The sequence below is a fragment of the Arvicanthis niloticus genome, chromosome 8 (genome assembly GCF_011762505.2).
Source record: "Arvicanthis niloticus isolate mArvNil1 chromosome 8, mArvNil1.pat.X, whole genome shotgun sequence".
NCBI classification, from domain to species: Eukaryota; Metazoa; Chordata; class Mammalia; order Rodentia; family Muridae; genus Arvicanthis; species Arvicanthis niloticus.
Genome location: NC_047665.1, coordinates 85,924,556 through 85,943,242, shown reverse-complemented (window position 1 = coordinate 85,943,242; position 18,687 = coordinate 85,924,556). Strand labels below are relative to the sequence as shown.

Sequence of the window (18,687 nt, the reverse complement as noted above, 5' to 3'; positions counted from 1 at the left end):
CCTGTTCATTCTGTTTTTGTTTTGGCTTTTTTTCTTGCTTTGGACAAAGGTGATCTCGCTTAATATAGAAAGGAAAACTGTAATTTCCTGCGCCCACTCATGTCCCTCATTCGAAGGGAGCTGAGAAGAACACCCAATGAGCAGTTTCTGGTCGGAGAATTTATTCTCATTAAAACGCAAAGATGCCTCTACTAGGCGACAAACTCCAAGAGGACCGCTCTGAGTGTCTTGGTGCTCAGCTGTCATTCAGGCAAAGGGGCGTGCCCGCGCCAGCTGTCCAATCAGAGACGCCGGCGTATAGGCGTGGGCGCGCCAGTGGCCGAGGGTGAGGACAACGGCGCTCTCCTGACTCTACTTCAGTCAAGTTCGCACTGGGTCTAAGCCGCGGAGGCGGGAGCCTGGGAGGACGCCAGGAAATGGTGAGTGAGGCCCGCTGGCCGAGGGCGGGGAGGGGCAGCTCTAACCCGACGCACCCGGCACGACCAGAGCGGGCCTCTACCTCAGTGTTGGAGTCTGCGCAAGGTACAATCGCTGGCTCGGCCAGGTTCGGTAGCACTCGGCTCTGCCCGGCTCCGCTCGGCTCCGCTCGGCTCCGCTCGGCTCCGCTCGGCTCCGCTCGGCTCCGCTCGGCTCCGCTCGGCTCCGCTCGGCTCCGCTCGGCTCCTCTCGGCTCCTCTCGGCTCCTCTCGGCTCCTCTCGGCTCCTCTCGGCTCCTCTCGGCTCCTCTCGGCTCCTCTCGGTTCCTCTCGGTTCCTCTCGGTTCCTCTCGGCTGTGCCCCGCTCCTCTAGGCTTCAGCCAGCGTGCTCTGCCCGGCTCTGCAGTCCTCTGCCGGCTTAGCCTCGGCTCTGCCCCCGACTCTGCGACTCAGCGCAGCCTTGGCTTCGACCGGCACTGTGTTGTGACTCGGGTGCAGAGTCCTAAGGATTCCCAGCCTCCGAATAACGGGGACCCGTTTCCCTTTAAGATTTCCAAGTTTGTGGGCGCCAGGGTCTCGAATGCACGATTCCCTATTCTCTCTTAGCTCGCCTTAAATCCGGGTTTCCAAATGCCAGCTTTGTCTCCTTTGGACTGTATCTCTGTCAACTGTCACCAGTCTGCATTCCAGCCAGAGGCAGTGGTTTAATTATAGTTTTAGAACAAATGAATTGGCTTTCCTTTTTCAAGATCTTTTTTGACTTCTTTTGAAATTATTTTCTTATTGTGAAGGGTGTGTATAAGTGTTGCAGCTGAAGGGAAAGGCATCCCCTCCAGAAGTGTTAGCCCTGCTTGGGCTGCTGCAGGGGAAGGTTTCCCCAGCAAAAGTTGTGCTCCAGGAGGGGAGCCCCGCACCCAGAAAGTTCTGCTCCAGCAGAAGTGTTACAGCTCTGCTTACATAGGTATCCTGGCAATCAGGGACCAGGAAACACTACAAGGTTATAAAGTGCAACAAACCTCACAAGTCAAGTGTGGGTCAGAGTGTTCTTTTCTTTGTCCTTTTATCATATGGCGGTGCGGAGGAGGGGTGGGTTGGGTGGGGTGCGGGAGTTGTAAGAGGCGTTGGCAGAGTTAGTGTGTGGAGGGAGGTCAGAGGAGAACTTGGTGGATTCAGCTCTCCTCAGGTTGGAACTGAGGTCCTCAGGCTTGGTTGCAAGCGCCCCTACCTGCTGAGCCATCTTGATGTTACTGTGACTATTAAAATGTTTTTTTTTCTGTGTGTCTGTGTTGAGTGTATGCCATGTATGTATGTGTGTGTGTATGTATGTATACCTGTGCCTGCCCATGCGTTTATGTGTCTGTGTCCATGTGTGTGCATATGCTTGTGCACCCACCTATTTAACATATTAAAGTGGACTTTGGCTGCCAGTCTCCCTCAGCAACAACCTGTTACAGGGTCATTCTGGCTGGCATACCCTTCCCCCAGCTTCTCCTATTTCAATATTACCTCAGTCATTTTGGCTAGTAGCCCCTTTGCCTCTAGATCGCTGGGTTCCCAGGTACCCTCATTGCTCCCTCTCTCTGCCCCTCTTGCTCAGCATTCCCGCCCCTTCTATGGGCTGGCTGAGTCCTGGACTCTTACAAATGCTGTAGAAACTTAAAATTAATAAAAAGCTCTGATTTTGGTTTTAAACTCAAACATTAACTTCCCCCAGGGACACTTATTTTGGTGTTTCTCTCTCTCTCTCTCTCTCTCTCTCTCTCTCTCTCTCTCTCTCTCTCACACACACACACACACACACACACACACACACACATATACTGTGTGTTTGTTTGAAGGGTCCAGGGTCCAGGAGCAACCATGGAAACACACTGGAGCAGAGAGAGCCAGACCAATACTAAAATCCCGGGGATTCTGGTTGGGAGGTGGCCAGAGTAGCTTAGAGGAATAGAATAGATCAATAACTGCAGAGCTACTGTGCTGTAATGCTTGATTAAGTAAAGCTCACAGTCTCTGTCTCATTTATCTGGGAGCTAGCTGGGATAGAGAAAAGATTATCACTTATCACTTTTAAAATTTCTTTAACACCAAGCCCAAGCCCAGTGAGAGGACAGGCATCAGATGGTAAAGTCTCAAGAGTTCTGTTTACAGAGAACATCGGTCTTTTATATAAATGTTGCTGGACAAGCAAGAGCAAGCAGGCAGATTACACGAGCAAGGAATAGCAGTTAGTTTGAACTATACCACACATTTTTTTTTTAAGTTTGAAATAACAGACATGGCTCTGAGTATGACTCAGTCTGAACAACTTTAAATGTTATTTCTTTTCTATATATCTTCCTCACAGAGCATTGAACCTGGGGACAATTTAACTTTCAGGTTGATTTCTCTTTTGGATATGTTTTTATCCTAGACAACTGAGGGTTGTCTCTCTTTCTTTCTTTCTTTCTTTCTTTCTTTCTTTCTTTCTTTCTTTCTTTTCTTGTGGTCTGGGCTGTCAGCATTGCCTGCCTCTGGATTTATCATCTTGAATGAACTTATATGCGTCTCATATTTCCCGAATGTAAAATATATGTAATCTAGAAGCATGTGAAGTATTTCCAAAGTTTGTCTTGTAACACTTTTCTTTACTGGCCCTCGCCTCCTAAAGATTTCCCTCCTTCTATGGTACTTGGAAAATGCAAAGTTTCTCTTTAGAATGTGGCCATTGCTGGCTTCACTGAAGGCCTGCCCTCTCCAACACTGTGCCACACTGTGGGTTTTGTTGCTTTGATTTGTTGTGGGTCAGTCTCTTGTAGCCCCACTGGGAAAATTGCAACTAACCTTTTCCTCTGGAATCCAGTGTGATTGAGGTGCGTGGCTGAGGTTCTTGGAGGAGGTGCCGCCCTAGTACCTGATCTTCTGTCTTGCAGTGCTAAGGGCTGGGGAGGAGCTGCTCAAGGCCCCGAGTACAGGGCCTGGGGGCACTTGTGCTTGTGTTCTGACTTTGACGTAACCTCCTGGCTGCATCAAGTGGGAGAAGGAGAGCAGGAACATTTGAATCTGTGATACACATCACATACATGTTACAGTGACTGCTTCTCTAAAAGAACATTATCATTCAACTAAGTTTGATCTATTACTTTCAGTGACCTAGCTAGCTGGGTGTTGATACCAGCTGAAATTCCATATACTTTCTGATCTCTCTCTCTCTCTCTGCCCCCCCCCCCCCCCCCCCCGTTTTGTTCTTTGGTTTTTTTTTTTGTTCTGAGATAGGGTTTTTCTGTGTAACAGCCCTAGGAATTCACTTTGTAGACCAGGCTGGCCTTGAACTCAGAGAGACCTGCTTTCTTTAGTGGGATTAAAGGTATGCCTCACCACACCCAGCTGGCCTCCTATTTTCATGTGTATAACTATAATAGAAAATATTCTCTCTCTCTCTCTCTCTCTCTCTCTCTCTCTCTCTCTCTTGCTCTCTCTCTCTCTCTCTCTCTCTGAGTGTGCCATTAAGCCATCATACAGATTTGATGTATTTTGTGGAATGGTTTGTGATATGGTTTATACTAAAGCAGGAGATGAAAGTTTTTCTAACCTAAAATGAAAACTTTTAATTTATATAGAATTTCTCCAGGATGTTCTGCATCCATCCATCCATTTATCCGAGTGCAGTGAGACTTGCATTGGTCATAGTCCTGCAGTAGAAATAACTTGCAAGTACTTGTGTTGTTAAATTTATGAGCAGCTGGGTATAGACAGATCTTGTAGTTAAGGACCTTGTTACAGGGCGCACAGTCATGTGAGTCTCTTCATGAGATGAGTGTGGTCATGGTCACCATTCCTCTTTCATGGTATGTTTTAGGACGCAGTGGCTTTTGAGGATGTAGCTGTGAACTTCACCCACGAGGAGTGGGCTCTGCTTGATGCTTCTCAGAAGGAACTGTACCGAGATGTGATGCAGGAAACCTTCACTAACTTGGCTTCTATTGGTAAGAATGAAATTCCTTAAACCTAGTTAATTAAAGAACAAATGTTTCTTGCTCGTTAATGGGATTTCACTGTTCAGTGCATGGAAAAAGGAATACTTTGGTAAGTAAGTATGCTTAGATTATGATGGTTCCACGTAGACCTAGAACCTATGAATTTTTCTGTTATTTGTAATTTTTTTTTCCTTTTAGGGGAAAATTGGGAAGACCAGAGCACTAGGGATCAGTGCAGAACTCAGGGAAGAAACAGAAGGTGAGTTGTACTCATCAAAGAAACTGGAGTCCTATGATGGAGTCTTTGTATGTCGTTGGAAGTAACAAAACTCCAATTTTGTGTTTATTTATTTTTATACATTTAAATATATTATTAATTATATATTATTTTTATCATAAAATATGTATATATACTTATTTATTTGGTTTTTTGAGACAGGGTTTCTCTAGCCCTGGCTGTCCTGGAACTCACTCTGTTGACCAGGCTGGCCTTGAACTCAGAAATCTACCTGCCTCTGCATCCCAAGTGCTGGGATTAAATATTTTTATTTTAAGTAAAATATATATTACATCTTGTTGTTGGAATTAATATAATTTCAACCCAGAGTTTCTACCCCACTTTGACCCATTAGTTTCTGGACAAAAGACACATACATCCTTTATATTTACAATAAGCCTTAGATAGCACAGGAGCTGGGCAGATGCCTACCCTCTATGCTATTAGAATCTACTTTCCTATCCATAACCCCAAATTATTACTTACTATTTACTATGTTTCATCTGGGCTGCTGTTAACTCCAGTTGACCAGCCCTCAGGGCCGTGTTCTTATGGCTCACCTAGCCCACGGCAGCTTCTCCTTCCTCCCCTGCACCTTCTTCTCCTAGGACCCCAGGCCCAGGAAATCTGAACCCACCTACATCTCTTCTGCCCTGCTATTGGCTGTTGGCATGTTTATTTACCAATCAGAAATAACTTGGGGGCAAGGTCTATATGTGGACTCTCTCATCTCTGGGACAACAGGCCTCAGGTCCTGGGGTCTGCACTTAGATTACAATAAATAACAAAAGACCAAACCTCAACATCTATTTTAGAAGACTTCCATGATTTTTTAAGACTTTGCTTTTGGTGCTGGAGGGTTGACTGAGTGGCTAAAGGTACTTGCTGCTCTTGTGATGGACCCGAGTTCAGTTCTAAGCACTGAAATCAAGTGATTCACAACCTCTAGTAACTCTCGCTCCAGGAGATATGATGCCCTCTACTGGCTTCCATGAGTACTGTACCCACATTTTACACATACAGACAAGCAGGTGCATATACATAAGTAGTTAAATATGTAAATATTTGTTTTAAATTATTTGTCTGTATGGGTTTGCGCATATTTGTGCATTGCCTGAAGATTGTCAGAAAAGAGTTACCTGGAGTTACATGCCATTGTGGGTTGCCCAGTGTGGGTGGGAGCCAAACTCAGGTGCTGGAAGATCAGCAGGTAGCCGTAACCACAGAGCCACCTCGGCAGCCTCCCAAGATGATGACGTCATTTCTTTTCTTTTTTTAAAAGTTTTCTTTCTTTCTTTTTTTTGGGTAAATATTTATTTATTTATTTATTTATTTATTTATTTATTTATTTATATGAGTACACCATTGCTTTCTTCTGGTGAGAAGAGGGCATCAGACCCCTTTGCAGATGGTTTTGAGCCAACATGTGGTTGCTGGGAATTGAACTCAGAACCTCTGGAAGAGCAGTTAGTGGTCTTAACTGCTGAGCCATCTCTCCAGCTCAAGTATTTTTTTCTTAATTTATGTGTCTCTGTGTGGGCATGTACAGTCAAGTGCAGATTCCCACAGAAACCAGAGAGCATCAGATTCCCTGGAGAGCCAGAGTTAAAGGTGATTATGTGCACTGCATGTGGATGCTGGGAGCCAAACTCAGGTCATCCGTAAGAGTGGCCAGTTCTCTTCTCAATAGAGGTTGTTTTCCTTTGTTGTTGTTTTTATTTTTTTGAGACAGGGTTTCTCTCTGTAGCCCTGGCTGTCCTGGAACTCATTCTGTAGACCAGGCTGGCCTCGAACTCACTGAGATGCACCTGCCTCTCTGTCCCCTGAGTGCTGAGATTAAAGGTGTGCACCAGTCACCCAGCTCACTACGAATTTTTCGAAATGACACCGTTGTGCAGTATTCAAAGGATAACTTCCTTTGAAACAGTATTAAGAAACTGCATGTGAAAACAGAAAAAAAAAAGAAACCACACATGAATATCACTTAAATCTTTTTTAGGTGTACTTATTTTTTGTGGATGTTTTGCTTCCACGTATGGGTATGTACATGCCTAGTACATGTGGAGTTAGAAGGTGGTGGCTCCTTCAGATCTGGGTTCACAGGTTGTGAGCTGTTACACGGGTGCCAGGAACAGAACCTCAGTCGTCTGAGGAGCAACAAGTGCTCTCAGCTGCGGAGTCACCTCTCCAGCCCCAGGATCTCCGCTTTTGTAATATCTGTGTGTAAACTCTTTCTCAGTACTCGTTTTGTACATGCCCCTTGAAAATAGAAAAGGCATACGGTATGTGTTTGACATCCTTAATGATTATAAAATTATTACTAATATGACTCTCATTCTCACAGTCCTCGTGTAGAACAGAGACCCTGTGAATGGAGAAGTCCATGCACAGAACTCTTCACCCAGGTTCCAGTTCTTAAACAGAAGAATGTTCTCCCCGGAGTAAAACCCTGTGAGTGCAGCATATGTGGGAAAGTTTTCTCCTGTCGTTCCTCTCTTAAAAGGCACATGCAGTGTCATACTGAGTACATAGAGTGGTTGAGTTACAAATACGGAATAAAGTCATACCAGTGTAAGGAGTGTGGGAAAACATTCAGCTTTCGAAGCTCCTTCCGAATACACGAGAGGACCCACACTGGAGAGAAGCCATATAAATGTAAGCAGTGCGGGAAGGCCTTCAGCTGGCCCAGTTCCTTTCAGATACACGAGAGGACCCACACTGGAGAGAAGCCCTACACGTGTAAGGAATGCGGCAGAGCCTTCATTTATCACACCACCTATCAAGGACACATGAGGATGCACACCGGAGAGAAGCCCTACAAGTGTAAGGAGTGTGGCAAGACATTCAGCCACCCCAGCTCTTTTCGAAACCATGAACGGACTCACTCCGGAGAGAAACCCTATGAGTGTAAGCAGTGTGGAAAAGCCTTCAGATATTACCAAACCTTTCAGATCCATGAAAGGACTCACACCGGAGAGAAGCCTTATCAGTGTAAGCTGTGTGGGAAAGCTCTCAGCTGCTCCACGTCTTTTCGAAGTCACGAGAGGATTCACACTGGAGAAAAACCATATAAATGTAGAAAATGTGGCAAAGCCTTTAGTTTCCCCAGCTCCTTTCGCAAACATGAGAGAATTCACAGTGGAGAGAAGCCTTATAATTGTAAGGAATGTGGGAAAGCCTTCATCTCTCTCCCAAGCTTTCGAAGGCATATGATAATGCACACTGGAAATGGGCCCTACAAGTGTCAAGAGTGTGGGAAAGCCTTCGATTGTCCCAGCTCATTTCAAATTCATGAGCGAACACACACGGGAGAGAAGCCCTATGCGTGCAAGGTGTGCGGGAAGGCCTTCAGCTGCTCCAGCTCCTTTCGCATGCATGAGAGGACCCACACGGGAGAGAAACCCCATGAATGTAAGCAGTGTGGGAAGGCCTTCAGCTGCTCCAGTTCTGTCCGAATTCATGAGAGGACTCACACTGGAGAGAAGCCCTATGAGTGTCAGCAGTGTGGGAAGGCCTTCAGCTGCTCCAGCTCCTTTCGAATGCATGAACGAATTCACACTGGAGAGAAGCCCTATGAGTGTCAGCAGTGCGGGAAGGCCTTCAGCTTCTCCAGCTCCTTTCGCATGCATCAGAGGACTCACACGGGAGAGAAGCCTTATGAATGTAAGTGGTGTGGGAAGGCCTTCAGCTGCTCCAGTTCTTTTAGAATGCATGAGAGGACCCACACGGGAGAGAAGCCCTACGAGTGTAAGCAGTGTGGGAAGGCCTTCAGCTGCTCCAGCTCCATTCGGATCCATGAAAGAACACACACTGGAGAGAAGCCCTACGAGTGTAAGCAGTGCGGGAAGGCCTTCAGCTGCTCCAGCTCCTTTCGCATGCATGAGAGGACCCACACTGGAGAGAAGCCCTATGTGTGTCAGCAGTGCCACAAGGCCTTCAGCTGCTCCCGTTCTTTTCGGATCCATGAAAGAACTCACACTGGAGAGAAGCCCTATGAGTGTCAGCAGTGTGGGAAGACCTTCAGCTGTTCTCGCTCCTTTAGACTACATGGAAGAACTCATAATGGACAATGATCCTTTAAATGCAAATCATGTGGTAAAACTTTCCGTTGTCCCATTGCCCTTTGAAGATATGAAGATTGTTGCTTAGAGAAACACTGTGAACAAAATAAAACTGGAAAACCTATCATTTCTCTAGTTGTGAATCCCAGAAAAAACCCTGTGACTGTATGTGATGGGGAAACCTTCAGTGGCTATGCAACTTAATGAGGCCACATAGATACGTGCATAGGGGAAATAAGCCCTGTTCCTTAAGTCATGTGTAAAAGCCTCAGCTGCTCAGTTATCTGGGAATCACAGACTTGTATTACAGAGCAGCTTGAATTCGAGCATTGTGGGAAAGCATCCATAGTCTGCATCGTTCAAACATGAAGAGGTTCACTGCATAGAACCCTTAAAAGTGAGAAATCGTGATCCTTATCCCATGTTCCTGAATGCTCACATGATACTTGAGAAATTGTGAATTCATGAAGACAAGCGTTGGAAAGGAATTCTGTAAGTGTGGACAATATTAGGAAGTTCCATGTAAGTTTGTATATATATATTCTTGAAAAGTCATAAAATGAAAGAAATGGAATTTTCTTTTGTCAGATGCTCATTCTTAAAACTGTGATTCTGGACCATATATTTCTGTTACTATTGCTTTTATGAACATTGAGGTTAGATTATTCTGAAAGTCATCATTAATCAATAGTACATACATTTAATAAATAGTATGTTGGGTTTTTTTGTTTTTGTTTCTTTGGGTTTTTTTGTTTTGGCAGTTACTGTATTTTTAAAGATTTATTTATTTATTTCATGTATGTGAGTACACTGTTGCTGTCTTCAGACACACTAGTTGAGGGCGTTGATCCCATTACAGATGGTTGTGAGCCACCATGTAGTTGCTGGGAGTTGAACTCAGGATCTCTGGAAGAGCAGTCAGTGCTTTTAACTGCTGAGCCATCTTTCTAGCCCAGTAGTGGGTTTGTTTGTTTGTTTGTTCTGAGACAGGGTTTCTCTGAGTAGTCCTGGATGTCCTAGAACTCACTCTGTAGACCAGGCTGGCCTCAAACTCAGGGATCTGCCTTCCTCTGCTGAGTGCTGGGATTAAAGGCATGCGCCACTGTGCCTGGCTTTATAAGTAATGCTTTTATTAAACTTGTTACTAATTTTCCTTTTCCTTTTTGAAGTCTGTTAGAATCATCAGTGAAGGGAAGTATATTGCCAATATAAAAAAATTCATTAAAAATTTTTTTTTGCGATGAGCTATTAAAAAATCAACAATTTAGTTAATGGTGAGAATTTTCTTTGTGTCCTAAATCTTCCATATATAAAAATAATATTTGTATTATTTTTAGTTGTACATATTTGTGTGTCTGTGCACATGAATGTAGGTGTCCAAAGAGTCCTGAAGGTTTTAGATCCCTAGGAAGCAGAGTGACAGGAAGTTGTGAGCCACCCAGCATGAGTACTGAGAATCAAACTCAGGGCCTCTGCAACAGCAGTGCCTACTCTTAACCACTGAGCCGGCTCTCTGCCCTGCCATAGATTTCTAGTCATTCTTTTTATTATTTATGTAATTTTTAGGGGGTGGGGACATAGATATTCTGTCTAGTACTAGTGCCTCAAATCTGTGATCCTTCCGCTTCAGAATCCCGAGTCTTGAGGTTATGGGCGTGTACCATCAGGCCTGGCTCATTCATTTCTCATCCAGAGAAGCTTATTTAGGGCAGGAAAGAAGACCCTTTCTCTGCCTTCTGTGTAATTATTTGCCATAAACATGTGAATATGCTGTGTTTATTCTTGTATATTCTCAGTTATGGCACTTTTTGTGTTTTTTAAAATCTTTTTATTGTTCGTTTCTGAAGTTGAGAATGGAACCCATGTCTTTGAACATGCTAAATAAGTACTTTTCCACCGAGCTGCTAGGGTCCAGCCCAGCATCACCGGGTAAACTGAGGCTGCGACACTAACCCCAGTAGAATCTGTTTAACAAGTTCCACAAACTGAGGTGAAAACTTCAAAAGAAGGAGCCCTTCTGGAATTGGTTGTGGAAACTCTTTCCCGAGCCATAGTTCTCATGACAATTTGTCTGTTTTATTTTCTTTTATTCCTTTTCTTATTTACGAAATGTTCTTGATAGCCTAGGCTAAGATCTTAAGTGAGAAAAATGGGTAAGAAACCGTCCCTTGAGATGGGGTCAATAGCCATGACCTTAGCTCTGGGAAAACCAGTGCTTTACTTCATAAATCATTTACAAAATTACATAACAGTATTATGATAGATAAAAACTTTCCCAACAATAAAACCTCATGTGGCTTCACGTGTGTCATCAGAAGTGGGCTTTGGTATATGGTAAAGAAAGCCTTAAATAAAAAGAATTAAAATAGTTTAAATTTATGCTGTGAAGATTTACAAAAAAAAACAGGCACTAGATGTTAAACAATAGCTGGCCATAAAAATGTATTAATTTGCTCTTAGATATATGCCACTGGCCTTAGATGACTGCCCCACTGAATACACCCTTCCAGAGTTGTAACACTGGATGATTCTTAAATACCAATGATGTTACCTGTTCTATCCGTGATTGCTTCACTGAATACATCTTTTTAGAGTTGTAAGATTTAGATGATTTTTGTGCTTTACTGTGCCAAACGATGTTATCTGTCCTATTTGTGATTGCTTCACTGAATATATCTTTTCAGAGTTGTAATACTTGTTTTTTTATGAATAAAAATCCTTGCTTGAGAACTGCAAAATACACTCAGATTCAAACTGCCTCTGTGTTTGTTTCTGTTTGTCACTCCCAAATCCTTACTCACCTAGCCTTCAAGGATCCTCGTCCCAGGGACCCCCATACCTGACTGGGGTGGTCCATGGTATGAGGCAGACAGCAAAAGGGGAGTGTGGGGTCAGGCAGAGTGAAATGTTTGTCAGGTCCTTGGTCACCATCTGTGTAGATAGATAACGGTACCAGAACGTTAGGAATGCCTGCTTCCACCTCATTTTCCTGATGCTTTGCCTGCTGGTTAAGAGTATGATCATGACCAAGTGTGGCGGCCTGTGCCTTTAGTCCCAGCACTTGGGACATAGAGATAGGTGGATCTTGGAATTTGAGGCCAGACTGGCCTACAGAGTGAGTTCTGGGATAGAACACACAGGCAACATAGAGAAACCCTGTCTTGAGTCCCTTCCCCCTAAAAGAATATGCTCATGGGACTAGAGATGTAGATTGGTGGCATTTGTCTAGTATGAGGGAGGCACTGGGTTCTAGCCCCGTCATTACAGAAGTGAAACGGCACCAACTCCAACTGCATGGTAGTATTGGGTCCATGATGGTTTGCATATGTGATGGCCCTTTAGATTATAATGGACTTGAAAACTATTTAGTGACAGTATAGCCACTCAGATCTTAACATATAGTTTGGTGATATTAATGTAAACAAGTTTTATAAAAATGTAGCACACACAATTAAGGATAATACACAGTACTTGCCAGTGATAGATAACTACTGGTGGTGTTGGTTTATGTATTTAGTGTAGTTTTGTTGTTAAAGTTTTTTACTACATTTATTTATGTGTGTAGACATTCGAGTGTCATGGCATTCATGTGGAGGGAGACCCGTGGGAGTCTACCCTCTGCCTTTACCAAGTGTGTTCTGGAGATGAACTCAGGTCGTCAGGCTTGACCCCTTTACCTGAGGGGCTGAGCCAGCTCAGTCCTTTATCATTTGAGTTTGTTTTTCCAAGACAGGGTTTCTCTGTGTGGTCCTACCTATCCTGGAACTTGCTCTGTAGACCAGGATGGCCTCGAAGATCAGAAATCCTCCTGCCTCTGCCTTCTGGGTGCTGGAAATAAAGGTGTGTATCACCACTGCCCAGATTTTTTTTTTTTTTTGTGATAGGGTTTCACATATAGCTATGGTTGGTTTATATATTAGGGTTCTCTAGAGGAACAGGATTTGTAGAATGGATATATATATATATATATATATATATACACACACACACACACACACACACACACACACACACACAATGATTCATTAGAGTGGCTCACAGGTTGTGGTCCAGCTAGTCCAACAATGGCTGTGTACCACTTGTTCAGTCCATGAGGCTGGAAGTCTCAGCTGCTATTTAGTATACATCAGAATCCCCAACAAGTAGGCTTTAATGACACTGAAGGAATGGACTTGCTAGCAAGATGAAGGAGGCAAAAAGCAAAACCATCTTTCTTCTATGTCCTTTACACAGGCTGCCAGCAGGTATGGCCCAGGTTAAAGGTGGACCTTCCCACCTGAAAGATCTGGATTAAAAGTGGGAAACTGGGTCTTCCCACTTCAAAAGTTATTGGTTTTTTGTTTGTTTGTTTGTTTGTTTGTTTGTTTTGGTTTTTCGAGACAGGGTTTCTCTGTGTAGCCCTGGCTGTCCTGGATCTCACTCTGTAGACCAGGCTGGCCTCGAACTCAGAAATCCACCTGCCTCTGCCTCCCAAGTGCTGGGATTAAAGGTGTGCACCACCACTGCCCGGCTCAAAAGTTTTAATTAAGAAAAAAAAAATCCCTCACAGATGCACCCAGCTGCTTGGTTTTCAGTTAATTCCAGATGCAGTCAAGTTGACTGTAAGACCCCCCACGAAGGGAGGACCTCCCTCAAGCCTCAGGAATTCACGGCCACCGAATATCTCACAAGACACCATTCTTGATGCAACAGCAAGAGGTATATTTCGGGATCAGTTGACTGATGGTCAGTTCATAACCCACACAGGAGCAGAGGAATTGACAAGACAGCCTGGCCAGGGGCGGTCTTATATAGGGGAACTTATAAAGGGGCGGGGTGAAGGGGTAACCAAGGAAACATAACATAAAAACAGTGGAAAGTCTCAAGTAGTCCCAACCCATAATTTAGCCAGAGTCATGCGGGGAAAACATCTTGTACACTCATCTTTCACAAGAATGTAACCTTGCCCAACCATCGGTGCTTTGGGCCTTCCCCACCTGCAGGTGGGTTCTCTTCCCTGAGGTCTGAGGAATGTTAATCAGCCCCTCCCTTCCTCCCTGAAGTTAATCCAGCAAGTGTCCTCTGACTCAGGGATAATGTAGAATGTATCCCAGGGCAGTGAAGGCCTAAAATCTTACATTCAGTTTCGTTTTCTTGGTGGAACTAGTATTTTTGTAAGTTTTTTATACCTTTCATGACAACCAAATATAGTCACCACAGCCTGGAACTTGAGGTGTAGACCAGGCTGGATTCAAACTAACAGATCTGCTTGCTTAGGCCTCCAGGGACTGGGATTAAAGTCTTATGTCACCACACCTGGCTTTATTATTTTAAAGTACTTTCTTCATACTTCAAATGTTAAATGTTAAGTCATGATAGGTGGTACCTCTCTTTAATCCTATCACTTGGGTAGGAGAGGTAGGCAGGTTTCTATAAGTTCAAGGCCAGCTAGCTATAAGTTTAGACCTTGTCTTTTTTTTTTTTTTTTTTTTTTTGGCTTTTCAAGTTTTTATTTTTATACATTTTTTTTTTTTATTACAAAGAAAAGCATAATTGCCACCAATTACAAAGGAATTGAGCAGGTCCAGAATAATGAATGAATCACTCCAGCCTGGGATAGACCTTGTCTTTTTAAAAAAGGAACAATGGGGTAGCTTCAGGCAAGTCTTTCAGGAGATATTCCAGCAGAAGAAAATGTCCCTACAGATGACAGTGCCATGGGTTAGTATTCTGACCTTTTTGTGGAAAACCAATCTTGGTTCTGTGTATGCCTAGGTTAAAGTGTATGTTTGTGTCCTAGTGTGTGGATGCATGTGTGTGGCTGCACATGTAGAGTTGTGTGCATATGTGGTCTTCCACAGTCTCGTGGTCAACTTCACAGGGGCAACACGCTTTAGGAAACTGACTTCCTCTCCAGCACCTACCACTTGCCAACAGTACCTCTGATAGGGTATGTCTTAGTCACTCTGTTCTAGTGCTGTGAGGAGACATCATGACCAAAGCAGCTCTTATCAAACCATTTCACTTGGGGTCTGGCTTACAGTGAAAGACCCCCGCAAGGGGATCCCCACTCAAGTCCGGACAAACGTGCATCCAATGACACATGAAGACCCTCTTGATGCAAAAGCAGAGGAGGTTTAATAGAGAGGGCCCTCGGATTGAACTGTATCTCACGCAGGAGAAAGCAAGTTCGATCTAGAACCCAGAAAGCAGGGGGTATTTATGGGCAGGGATTGGGAAAGGTGGGGAATTCCAGCGTGGTTACATGTGATTGGATATTTCAAACATCAGCAGTTTTAGTCATACAGGCAGGATGTTGAGTTGGCAGAATGCCTGGTTATTTTTAACTACGTGCCAGTACGTGTCCGGACATGTCCTTGCATGTCCTTGTGACCGTGAAGTTTTGGACTTTCCCAGAAGGGTGGGAAAGGAAAAACACCAGATGGCCCATTACTCACTTGGGCATGTTTAGACTTGTCTAGGGCATGTTCCTTTGTTCTCGGTCATCCTGTTCCTGGCAGGTCTGAGTGTTGTTATTTCAACTATTTTTATCATAACATAGGTGATCCTTTGCTGACCATGAATTTCTAAAATTACTTCAATATGCTTCAATATGGGTGTTTTAAAATTTTGTTCTCACAACAGTTGCAGAGATTTTTAGTCCATTAACATCATGTTAGGGAGCAGCACATAGGCATGCTGGGACAGTAGCTGAGAGCTACATTATGATCCATAGGCAGAGATGGGGGGGGAGCACAAGAGAGAGATAGAGACAGAGAGACACAGAGAAAAACAGAGATAGAGACTCTAGGCCTGGGATGAGCTTTTGAAATCTGAAAGCTCACCCCCAGTGATACAATTTTTCTAACAAGGCCACACCTCCTAATCCTTCTAATCCTTTCCCACAGTTCCACTCCCTGATGTCTAAGCATTCAAATACATGCATCCTATGGGGACCATTCTTACTCAAACCACCCCAAGATGAAACTTTATGCCACATGATGAAATCCATCCTCCTCCAAGGATCCAGAGCCCTTTCTGGTCTCCAAAGGCACCAGGCATGTACACAGTGCACTTACATATGTGAAAACAAAGCATTCATACACATAAATATTTTTACTTGAATCTTAAATGGTTTTTTTTAAACCACACATTTTGGATAAGAAAGAACATCCTCCTTAAAATTTTTTCCTTTATTTTTCCTTTATGTGCATGAATGTTTTGTCTGAATGCATATCTATGCACCATGTCTGTGCCGGGTGCCCTTGGAGGTTAGAGGAAGGTGTCTGCTACCCTGGGCCTAGTGTCACATAGTTGTGAATTTCTATGTTGGTGCTGAAAATCACACTTGAGTCCTCTGGAAGAGGAGCCAGTGCTGTCAACCTCTGCCCTTCTTCCAGCCCCAAGATCCTCCTCTGAAAACTGATGGTAAAAATTCAGTCACTATACCTTAAAAGTACCATTTTCTTGGAGGGGGGGGGGAAGTTCTCATGTAGCCCAGATTGGCTTCAGACTCCCTGTGGATCAAAGGTGACCTTGCACTTTGAAACTTTGAAAGTTTTGAGGAAGAATAGAAGGACAGGAAGAGACGAGCATGGTGGTACACAGCTTTAGCCCCATCACTCGGGAGGCAGAGCAGGCAGAGTTCAAGATCAACCTGGTCTACAGAGCAAGTTCCAGGATATCTAGGGCTGCACAGAGGAAACTCTGTCCCAAAATACTTCCCCTCACTCCCCACAAAAAAGGACAGAAGAGTTAAGGAGATGGGAGAAAGAGGCCATAATTCCCCTGGAGCTGGGTTAAATCTTTCACTGTCAGGAATTTTGATACAGATGACCAAATATGCAAAGAACTTTTCTGAGAAGCATCTCAAACTACCGTGTGGCCAATGAGCCATGCTCTAAGCCAAAACTAGCATGACCTTTGAGCTTAACCTTGCCAGCACACCCTTCTTGAGCAAGCCAATTCTGAACCATGTTTACAGTCAAAAACATGTTGGGCCAGTGAGACGGCTCAGTGGATAAAGTAATGCTTAGACCACGGGGTCCCCACGGACCAGCAAGGACCACCAGAAATCTAACTCATATGCAGAAGGAAAGAGTCGAGCTCGGACCTCTCTAGCCTCTTCACTGAAGCACGTGGGTGTGGATGATGCTGAACTGGGTCAGCCTTGCTACGTAGTTTAAGCAGGGCAAGGGGGTTTCCAGCTTGGTAGTTACATGTTTGGTTGACATTTCAGAAAGCATAGCTTGCACAAAAGTTTTGCTATGGTTTTCATGGTTAACCTGCGTCATTTGCCTGGAGACAGGACACTGGGTATTTCCTGTCACCAAGGGTGGAGTGGCTGTTGTTTGGGAGGTGTCTTGGTCTGGAACAAGCTATGGTTTTTCCAGTTACTAAGTACAAACTAAGTAAGGACAAGCTTAACATAAGATGGAGTCTGAACACAAAATAGAATTAGCTAGGCTGGGTCCTTCAGTTAAAAGCACTAGCCACGCAAGCCTGGTGACCTGAGTTCAATTCCTGGAACCCATGTGAAGGTAGGAGAGAATGGGAACCAGAGTTGTCCAGTGACCCCCACACATCCGATGTGGCAGTTGTGTTCACACAATTATTCACACATCGTCTTCATCAAACCTCGAACTGTGCTCGGAATTTCCTTCAATATTTGTCTGGCCCATTTTTCATCATTTAAATACCTTTTCACTTTTATGTTTCTTATAAGAATTTTTTAAAAATGCGCACACATTTGTGCATGCGTGTGCTCACATGTGCCATAGTGCCCATGTCAGGGGTAACTTTGTGGGAGTTGATTGTCTCCTTTCTCCATGTGGGTTCTGGGAATCTAAGTCGGGTCACCAAGCTTTGTGGCAAATATCTTTTCTTTTCTTTGTTTTTTTTTTCAAGACAGGGGTTCATTGTGTTCCCTTGGCTGTCCTGGAAGTCACTCTGTAGAACAGGCTGGCCTCAAATTCACAGAGATCTGCCTGCCTCTCCCCTCCGAGTACTGGGATTAAAGGCATAGGCCACAATGCCTGCCTGTGGTGCATGTCCTATGTATGGTGCCATCTCACTGCCTCCTCTCCTCTGGCTTTAAAGGTCTCACTTTTTAGCTCAGACCTGGCCTCGAACTTTTGATCCTTTTGCTTCAGTCTCTGGACTTCTAGGATTACAGTTTTCCTCAGTTTCTTTTTGTGAGGTGGAGGTTTTGTGATGGTGTATAACTGTTCCAAGTCCTGCCATCTGGACTCATCCTTAACTGACGGGACAGGGCTTAGTAACACATGTAAGCGTTCAGCCATGATTCATGGGTTGTTAAATGACTCACTATAGGAATAATAATGAAATGTATGTGTGTACATGTGTATGTGTGCGTGTGTATTCCAGTGTGTGTGCATGTGTGAGTGCCATCACACTGGGCACAATGTGGGGCTTGTTTTCCTAGTTCACTATGCAGTGAATGCATTGACCAAGCCCCATGGCAGGTGTAGGAAGGAACATTTCCATTACACATGCATACGTGTTTCTTGTTGCTTTGCTTTGTGTGAACGTGTGCGGTATGTGCATGCTTGTCCATGCACAGACACCAGAAGAGACTGGTAAGTGTCCTGCTCCACAGGGCCTTTGTGTGTACAGACACCAGAAGAGACTGGTAAGTGTCCTGCTCCACAGGGCCTCTCACTGAACCTGGAGCAAGGTTGGCAGCCAGCAAACCCTCCTGGCCCTACCTCCCAGAGCCTGGCTTGCAGATGTGCATTTTTATTAGATGCTGATGTATTGATTTACTTAAAGCACAGCATGCCTTCGGTTTGCTGCCTGGAACAGAATGACCTGGAGAAATACCGGAAACACAGTAGGTTACCCTTGGCAACCCGACACAAAAGCCTATACCTGTCAACTGTAACATGCCTTTGAAAACTCAGAGCCCCCAAACTAACTGCCGTGTGTGCTTCTGTTTGCTTGCCTGCTCCCCCAACCACGGAGTTTTAGAGTATAAA

General features: G+C 44.3%; 1 protein-coding gene across 1 annotated transcript; it reads left to right on the top strand.

Annotated features, from left to right (window-relative positions):
- The first annotated feature begins 144 nt into the window (after nucleotides 1-144).
- On the top strand, nucleotides 145-11,464 carry LOC117714277 (uncharacterized). Its single transcript, XM_034510977.2, has 4 exons — nucleotides 145-419; nucleotides 4,255-4,381; nucleotides 4,571-4,631; nucleotides 6,994-11,464. Exons 1-4 carry the CDS (start codon nucleotides 417-419, stop codon nucleotides 8,720-8,722), a joined length of 1,920 nt encoding a protein of 639 aa, XP_034366868.1. The 5' UTR covers nucleotides 145-416; the 3' UTR covers nucleotides 8,723-11,464.
- Nucleotides 11,465-18,687: the final 7,223 nt, after the last annotated feature.